This window comes from Ceratosolen solmsi, unplaced genomic scaffold (genome assembly GCF_000503995.2).
Source record: "Ceratosolen solmsi marchali unplaced genomic scaffold, CerSol_1.0 scaffold1, whole genome shotgun sequence".
NCBI lineage: Eukaryota > Metazoa > Arthropoda > Insecta > Hymenoptera > Agaonidae > Ceratosolen > Ceratosolen solmsi.
The window spans coordinates 13,922,859-13,933,386 of NW_011948415.1; the positions used below are offsets into that span (position 1 = coordinate 13,922,859).

The following is a 10,528-nucleotide window of genomic DNA, read 5'->3' on the forward strand; positions in this document are numbered from 1 at the left end:
TGATGAGCTACCGACTAAATTACGGGGCGGTCTGTGTACTTGGGGCACGACGATACGCGCCCAAGTAAATTACACGACCGGACTATTATACTCTGATGTAGGAGTCGCGTCGGTCGCGGAACATCTTTCCTCCACTCGGCCTATCGATCTATCGATTTATCAATGTCGCCGAGACGTCCAACTTAAATCTTACATCTTGTTCTGCTTTTTGGATTGTTTGTATTGGTCTCAATTCGTAGGACAATTCGCGATTTGCTCATTCATTATAGCGCGACCATTTTAATTACTTCACTCTTAATTACTTTACTTCACCAATGGGAAAACACAAATTCCACGCATTATAATTTTCAAAGGACATTTTAAGACGTTATTTTGTAAAATATATTCTTTTACACATTTAACAATGCGAAATGTGTAAAGAGGCAGTGAAGTTTTAAAGAAAGAATTTTCTGCCGGATTTAATGGGAGTTCAAAGGTCGAAAGACATTGGCTTTCTCTACAAGCTGTGACGTAATATTGAACACTAATTGTGTGGTCGTACCATGTAACGTATAAATGTAACATTTCTCTTGTGTCATTTCTTTTTTTGTTAAATTTTTCGGTAATAACTATTATGAAATTGTCTGGCAATAATCATAGGCATTATCGATAATAGTTGAAAAAATTTATATATGTAGATGAATAGATCGATCTCTAAATGAAATATTTACAAATTAATCCTAGCAATTCAACCTCGTTTATAGCAAAATGCATGACTAATAAATATTTGAATTTCTTATCGACCGTTGTATTTTACATCAATTTCCTATATTAAGAACATATTGTGCGTGAATGCTTGCGCCTGGGCGTGTATGAGTGGGCGTGTTTGTAATATTTTCAATAAATAAAGCTTACGAGCATTGATCTCTGGCGATGATTTGACGAATGAATCGCAAATATGAATAAACGTTTATATATACATCAGGTAAGCCTAAAGCGCATGGGAAAACATAAGAATTGATACCAATTATTTTGCCGTTGATGACCAATGGTCCGCCACTGTCACCCTAGAATTTATAAAAAATATATTATTAAATTATTGTCCCGTTAGAGATTAGTGTTTCCATAATTAATGAGACTATGAATAATGACGAATCGGATAATTCGATTGTTTGATAAAATAATATTTTACCAATTTTTCATGATATATCACAATGACTTGACCAGCATTGTGTATGAAAGTTAAATGCGAGGCCAAAGCATTAAGCCTTTAATTATAATTGACATTTAAGGAAAATATCAGGTAGCATTAGCAAGAATTTGCGCTTATTGAAGTAATTCATAAAGGCTTACCATGCAAGCTCCGATTCCCTTATCTTCGAATCCGCAAAACTGCTCCTTCCGCAAATAATATCGTATATATCGAGAACATTGAACGTATGTGATAATTGACATTGGAGTTTTCTGAAGCTGATCGGAAAGCGAACGCGGTGGATAAAATAGTGCTCCCCATCCGATGAATTCGGCACTCGAGCCATGTTTAACGTCTTCCGTAGGAAGTTCCACCTTATTTTGTACGTCATTAAAGTTGATGAGCTGCCCGAGCTGGAAATAATAGAAATTCTTTTATTGGCAAAGTACTTGCTATTGTCTCTCAGACGTACAAGTTCTTTTTGGAATCAGAGCTCTCTTGTTTACTGTTTTTCTTTTCTTTTTATTTATTTATCCTATTTTTCGCCGGGAGAGGATGTGAAATCTTTCAAATGCTTATGCCGATGAAGTCGATAATCGTGTGAATTTTCAGTGCTTGAATAAAAATAGATTTTTTCACTTTCTTCTTTTGGCCTTTCTTAATTTAATAAAACGTATTTTACTATAAAGCGAAAAATTACTTTAAATTAAAGAAAAAACATTGTTTTTAAATTGACAGTTGGGAAAATTTAATGAAGCAGAAAGAAAATCAATCAATTTATCGTTATTTACGTAATACGTAATATAGTGGTTGGCGACAAAATTGCCGTTCAAACAAATTTGATATATACTTGTGCATGATGTACATCACATACTGATTACATCATTTATTACCTTATTTTTAATATATTGATTATTTATATTTCATCGATTAGTATTGTATAAAGATATTACATATATCAAAATATTGAATGACACGTCCAACGCCGGAATTCAACATCAATTCAATCATGATGTATTCATGATCAATTATTTATTACTAGTACTCTTAATATTTAAGAATTAAACTTAATTTTCAATTTATTAATTAATTTTCGATAGTCCAAATTCAAACTAAAACCTAATCGGTATTATAAAATGAATAATCAAAATCATTAAATTAAATGTTGATAAATAGTGATGGCTAGATTGGCAAAATAAAATGTAAAAACGATTGAAATGTAATTTTATATTTGACTTGCGATATTTCCCAGAAAACTTTCTATGATTGCAAAGGCTAGTCAAAACTTTGTATTTATTCCTTGGAAGGTGATATCAATGTTAAACTAATATTAAGTTTATACTTTTGCATCGCATGCTTCCTAATATGAATAAAAAAAAAACAAAAAAAAAAAAAAAAAAACAATTACGAATTAGATACTAAACCCATTCATTATTCATTCGTTTTCCAGCTACTATGAGCTTTATTAATGTTTTTGCAATTTTTTAATGTGCTAAAGACACTGTAATATGTCTATTATAGCTGATTTCACCAAATTACTCTTCAAATTTTGCATTTAATATTTAACTTACGATGTTTTATATTACATGTAATTTGTGTAATTAACATATGTAATTTGTTGATATTTATTATTTATTTATTATATGGGCAAACTTTAAATGTAAATATATATTTAGATAAATGGAATTTTAGTAACAAATAATGTCAATAGGAAATAAATGCTAAGAAAAGCTTATTCGATTTTATTGAACTATTTCAATGATTTTACTCAATATACTTAGACAAAAGTTTTGATTTAATTAAACTTAAAATTTTCATGTGATATTTGAACAATTATTAATATCCTTACATTCACATCATTAAATAATAATTTGACCCAATAGTACTATTAAATCTCAGTCATCGATTCATTAAATATTAAGAATTTTACGAAAGTATATTTAAGAGAAAATAAATACTAGAAATATCAAACAGATTCGAACGAGCTTTTTCCAAAAAAAAAAAAAAAAAAAAAAAAAAAAAAAAAAAAAATATATATATATAAAACAATTTTAAAACAAACCAGAATAATTGCAATGTCGTGTTGCATTTGCGATGTAAGCGATATTTTTCCGGTAAATAGTGGATGAATGTAGGCGCACGAGACATTGTAAATCGTTGCATTGTTGGATGATAAATAGGTGGATCCTGCTTGGACTTTTAATGCAGTATGGATATTTGAAATCCCAGTTAAACAATGAGCTGCTGTTAAAATATGTCGTTCAGTGAGTATCGTGCCACCGCAAATATGTCGATTATTATCAACTAATCTTAGCGAAATCATGAATGGAAATTCTTCAATGTCAGCGCTTTCTCCGCCAATGATTCGGCTTTTCTTGCCCAAGACTTCTGTAAATATTTTATGTACCATTTAAATCGCAGTAAGAAGTCGCTTTAATATAATCAATTATTAGTGACAGAAAGATAATAAAAGTGCATGTTATCTTTTAAATAATTCATTGGATCGAGTATGAATAATTATGGAGAATAATTATAAATTCGATAATTGTTAAATGGATAGTACATCACGATAAATCGGTAGTTTTATTAAAATCTATCCTTGTACGTTTATAGCGACTTATGCATAAATAATATATTTGAATGAAACCACGGCAAATTGACAAATTAGAGTCATCAGCAACATAATCAAAATTATTATTGATATTAATATGTGTTTGATATAAGCTCCGTACTATAAGTATTTTTTTTCGCGATTAAAATATGCTATGCACAAATATTTAAACTCGATTAATAAATTCGATAATAAAAATCTATAAAACATGATTTTATAATTAACTCGATATTACTTATCTGGATTTTGCAACCTTTCAAAAGATCTTTTTTACCCGCTCACGTGAGTCAAAATTTATAGAAGAGTTTGAATCAATATATGTCAATTAAAATTACTTACAATCAAAATAAAAAATAATAATTTATTCAAATATTTCAATAAGGAAATTTTATCCATAATAATTAATATAATGTTTAAGAATATTAGCTTTCCAAACAACACCTATCCGTTTGGATGTTGACTAATAAATAAATAGTATAAATATTATCTCTTTCAAATAATCTTGTAAATTATTCTTATTTTTAATAATAAAACTATAAGAATCAATCGGTCCTTTGTCTTTGTTTTTGATTCGTTAGAGGATAGAATTCACGATATTTAGCAATTTCTTTCAGCGAGAAAAGGTGAAAAGAGCTCATTATTGCAACTTAAAATATGAACTTCCTACTTCGTAATAATATCTACTAATGACTAAAAATATTGTATAAAAAGCATTTTGTTTAAAAAGAAAGTGATACATAATGATGAACTTGCATAAGGTTTGTGCTTGAGATTATTGAAACTAATACAATTCCATTGTGTTTAAAAATTATTATGTACATTACCGAGGGTTATTTAAGTAATTATATTTCATTGAATAAACTCTTAAGTATAAATTAGAACTTAAATAATTTTTAATTAAATCTTTTGACATTATTATTATGGTAAGAGCGTTCGATATAAAATGTACATAATACGAGATTAATTAAATACAAGATTTCTTATTAAATTCAACGAATTGGAAAAGCTTGTAACTGTATTTTCAATACTCTATATTTTATCAATTAAGCATAATATTAAAAGGACTTTAAACGATTTTTTGACGAAATTTGGCTTTCACCATCGCATACTAAATACTTATATTGATATTAAAAATTTTCACTTTACTAGATGTTGTATAATACTGAAAATTAAAAAAATTAAATGAATTGTTTAAACGGATTGTCCTTAAGACAATTTTTGCACATAAAATAATCTAAAAATATTATGAAACGTTTTAAATGTAAAATAAAAATATAGATAATATACAGTAGAATATTAAATATTTATAATGAATAATAATACAATTGTTATTAGAAGGCCGTCGTTTAATATATATTTTTGTCAAAAAAAAAAAAAAAAAATAAAATAATAATAATGTCTTCAAGATTCCATGAAAAATAATCCAATATTTTATATTTTATTGATAGCTGATATTATATATAAATTACATGTAAAAAATTATGAATTTCTTATTATATGAATTAATCAATTGAATAAGCATATAATTTTAGGAACAGTTGTCATTATGTATGAATGGAATTTTTTTTCTTCTTCTTAACAACATTAAATTTTAAATAAAAATATTGAAATATACAATAAAACATTAACTGTAGTACTATGAAATATTTTATAAGTGTTATGATTGTATTTAAACTTTTTATATATAGCAATTAATTGTTTTTTTTTAAACAAGTAATATAATAGTTATTTATAGTTTCGATAATATTTTAAGCCTAATATAATTTACAAAGTCTTTATAGGAAATTAATATTTATTTAACATAACCATAGCATATGTAACTGTATAAATAATATAATATCAATTCCTATATTCCAAATTCGTATTAAATTTTTAAAAGTAAAATTTACACTTGTTATTTTTAATTGTGTAAGATTTAAATTGTCTCTTTCGACCCTCGACATATCTAAATTTTCGTTCACGACCAATTATGATAATCATTCTTCGAAGCTTCATTGATAATTTTTATTACAAACGATATCTTACAATATATGTGAAAAAATATAATAACAAAACAATTTCAACAAAAAAAAAAATTTCTTTTTTTTATTATCATAAAAAATTGAACGTGTGTTAAATAACAATCTGGCTCAGAAATAAAAAATAGATAAGAAATCAATTAATTTAGGCAATATTGTGTATATAGTTACGTTCTTAGGCTATTCACAGCTGTATCTGTTACAAAACACAGTAATGTATTGGCTAGATTATATAATACAATAAATCTATTATTAGTATAGTTAATTTAGTACAGTGTCTCGTGTTTAGTGGCCAGATAATATTTCATATACAGTAAATATGTAATTTCATTATATAGTAATACATTACATTACATTTTTATTATATATACATATATTACAATTATTACACTTGCGTGTACTAAACTATATAATATATATTATAAGAAAAAAAAAAACTATAATTTAATATATGGTATACTATATGTAGAATATAAAGTTCAACTCAAACATAGACATGTGTAATTAGACATTAAAAAAAAAAAAAAAGAAAAAAAATTACCATTAAAAAAATATGCTTTTTATATATAATATGTATGATTTTATGTTATATCATTGTGTAAAGATATATTTGAATAATTTTGCATGATTATTGTTCTGTTTATCAAACACATTTTCTTAAATATTGAAACATTTTAATTAATCTAGTGTGAGTAAATTTTGTTATTTACTCATACCGATAAAACTAGATTACTACTAACTGAATTTGAAAAATCATTTTTTATTAAAAACTAAATAAATTGTTAATTAATATAAATAATGCTGATATGATTTATATTGTAAGACTAGAATTTTATAATCGAATTTTATGATACAAATTTAAATAGAAAGAAGAAAGCAGTTCAATATATTATAATTTCGTTAGTTTATTTTTTACGAAGTAACGATGTATTCGTAAACACTTACAATAAACATGTTTATATAAAATTTTATTAAATGAATATGATTTATTGATATATTATTGTGAAAATATATTTTATACACTATTATTTTCTGATTTTTTTTTTTTTTTATATCACATTTAATAATTAATATTATTCGTGGAACATTTGTTAATATCAAAAACTTTATAATATCTATTTCTTACATACATATTAAGATATGTTATTTAACTATTTTTTAAATAAAGAATGTATGCCTGCATGTATTTCATTGTATATTAAATTACTTCATTTGATATATTATGACTTAGTTTAATATATTAAAAAACATTTCAATGCATAATATTTTTGAATGTAAATACTAAAGAAAATATGATTAGAATATTTTTTTAATTAATATGAAAAATTTGATAGGAAGTATAAGTAAAAATTGATACCTATAAATATCGACTACACCATTGATTGGCTTTCAAAGATTCGATACACAAACCTTATCAATATAATTAGTATTCTAAAACAACTATTATGTTTTATTTCAATTATAACAATTTTAATTACAAACCTTAATATCTAATTCTATATTTATACTTCGGATTGTGTCAATTGTGCAAACTTTAAATTAATTATTTTCGAGATTTAAAAAATTAAAATTTTATATATATTTTTTTTTTAATTGAAACAATAAATACAACCTACCAATACTTAATGTTAAACTTAAACATAAGAAAAGTTGAAGATTCATTTTTTAAATTAACAATAAATTCAACAAAACATAACCTAATTGAACACTTTACTCAGATGTACTTAATTTCTAACTGAAGCATTTATTCTTTATTTTTCTTTTAATATTTAAATAATTACTCATTCTTGTATTGAATGCATTATCCAATTATAAAATGTTTACTCAAATAAATATTAGCAAATACAAAATATTAAATAATATGATTCGAAAAAACTTTTAGTATACTAATCATGAAAACTTAAATGTATTAATAGTAAGATAAATTACTATTTACATTTTTTATACAATTTACTGAAGTCATATCTTAAACTAATTCAAAAATATTGATTTTATCTTATTACATAATATGTATATATATATATATATTGAATGTAATTTTATATCCGTTCAAAATTATTATTTAAAACCTTTGGAAATTTTTCTCTTTATTTAAATTACCCGCGTAAAATTAAGATTAATTTTTAATTTTAATTTATAAAGTAAGCAAATTTGTACTAAATATTTAAGTGTTTGTCAATAAGTAAAAGTTATCTAATAATCATATCTGTAAAATAAAAATATTTCTAAATAATATGAAATTATTTAATACATTTAATGCTTTTATAATTGTAATTTTAAGTTTATAATATGTTTTGAAATGTACGTTAACAAAAAAAAATTTAATTTTTTATGATTCATTAGCATTATTCACATCTATAAGATGCAAAATTATTATAACATCGTTTTAAATATAATATTAACATAAGAGCCGTTAATAATATCGATTAAATTAATTTTCTAAAAGCTTAATATTTATTAAATTTACTAAGAAATATATTAAATTGAATTTTTAATAGAGCAATGATATTATGAGAAAAAGTATTTAATGCAAATACAACATTTCAATACTTTGCAATCAAAAATATAAATTATTTTATCAAGCGAGTATAAGAGTGATCAAATTAAATTTATTATTCAAAGAAATATGGAAATTTCATTTTTATCTTTACATCTGCTTAAAAAAGCAAATGAATGAATAAAACATTACCATATCTGACAAAACTTGAAGTTGTCAAATAAATAAGATAAAAGTGTTTCAAATTATATATTGAATAAAGTTTATTAGTAAAATAACATCTTTATAAGGAATATTTATATCTTTTCATTGTTTGATTGATTAATTCTGTTATTGTTATTGATTTGCAATAAATATAAAAATATTTGTTTTATGGAATGGGGTTGATAATTGAAATATAAGAATGTTCGACATTCAAGCAGTCATATACCAAACTTAAGTTGTTATTTAATAAATACGACAGAAATTATTACAAAAAATATATATTAAAGAGAGGTATATATATTTTATATATTAACATTGAAATTCTAAATAATATCTTGCTCATTTTTTATAAAATTGTTTAAATTATCATCTCAATATTAGATAGTTCAAATTCTTAATATTATCATCGACATAAAATGAAGTATGACTGTTTATTAATTTCTTTAATAGAAATTGCACATTAAAACGGAATCGAGAATCAATTTCTTAATTAAAATTATAAAATTATCTTAAAGAATAAAATTAAATTAACAATTAATTAAGTGAAACAATTATATTTATCCAATGATTGTAATAACTATTAAATAATATGAAAAATCAATTTGAATTATTAAAAACAAATTTTAGCACATATTTCTCATATATTCTTATAATCATCATATACGCCGAAAAATAAATAAAAATTGAAATTTAATAAAAGAAATTCAATAATAAAAATATCTAATTGTGGTCTGTACAAATGTACTATTTTTGGCAATAAATAAGTTTAAAAGTAATGAAATTTATTATAGGGTTTTCATTCATTTACGAAACAAATATCAATATTTTTATCTTCAATTACATATATATTTATATTTAATTTTTAATTATTAAACACTAGGAAAATAAATTCTTTTATCCAGAATAAAATAAAGAGTTATTAATATATTATGAATTTCTTCTAATAATAAAAAGATAAGTTAATTGTGATATCTCATTTATAATATGTAATATTGAATTAAAAAAATTCGTGTGATTTATATACACATATAATAATTTATAAATTTCGTGATTTAAATATTTAATTTTTTAGGTTATATATTATAAAGATTTTTTAAAAAAAAAATTCGTATTTAATAATATATCTTATTTATAAAGTAATAATATATATATAAGACGATTAAATAATGTATATTATTATAAATTATATACAATACACGTAGTTCTCAAGAACTTTTCTTTTTATTATTATTACAGATTATAATTAATTGAAGGTTTCTATTTCATATGAATCATCCAATAATCTAACATAGTATAATAACATTTACATTCACTTCGATAAAAAGAAAAAGCTCATTTTCGCAAAAATAAATACAAAAAAATTGAATACCATTATGAGATATGAATTTATTACATTATAATGTTATAATTTATAACAAAACAAAATTTTAAAAACAAATTTATTCAGATGTCATGAAATTATTGAATAACGTGATTGATTTAGTTCTAATAATAAGTTATAACAATTAGTTGTGATAAAATTTCATATAAAAATATACTAAATTTATTATTAAATAGTAAAAATAATAAAATATTTAGTCGAAATTTTAGTGACGTAATTGACAGTTCGTAAATACTTTAATATATTGGGATGTAATAAATTATATAATACTTTATTTATGACTTGCACAGTGGTTTATCTATCATTAATTATTATTTAAGAATATTACTATAATTTTAACTAAAATGTAAATCAAACAATATGTGAGAGTGATTTAACCATGTAAGATTTTACTATTTAAATGGATATTTAATATTGTGAAATTTTGTTATCCAGCGCCTTAATAATCCATAGTAATTTTTTCAAAATATAATTCTTACTTATAATTAATTATTTATAATGTCATATTTAAATAATTCATAAATTAGTTTTGATTCCCAATTACTATTAATATATTAATTCGTATATTCACATTAATTATATTATTTATACATGACTTAATGTATTCTTAATTCAAATCGCTTTTATCTCTAAATTATATCATTTT

The 10,528-nt window shown here is 22.9% G+C and overlaps 1 protein-coding gene across 1 annotated transcript; it reads right to left on the reverse strand.

Annotated features, from left to right (window-relative positions):
- Positions 1-790: 790 nt before the first annotated feature.
- LOC105359092 (chymotrypsin-2-like) lies at positions 791-7,462 on the reverse strand. The gene is made up of 4 exons (XM_011495571.1): positions 7,417-7,462; positions 3,234-3,559; positions 1,333-1,584; positions 791-1,046 (listed from the first exon to the last, which is right to left on the reverse strand). Exons 1-4 carry the CDS (start codon positions 7,460-7,462, stop codon positions 891-893), a joined length of 780 nt encoding a protein of 259 aa, XP_011493873.1. The 3' UTR covers positions 791-890.
- Between the last annotated feature and the right edge of the window lie 3,066 nt (positions 7,463-10,528).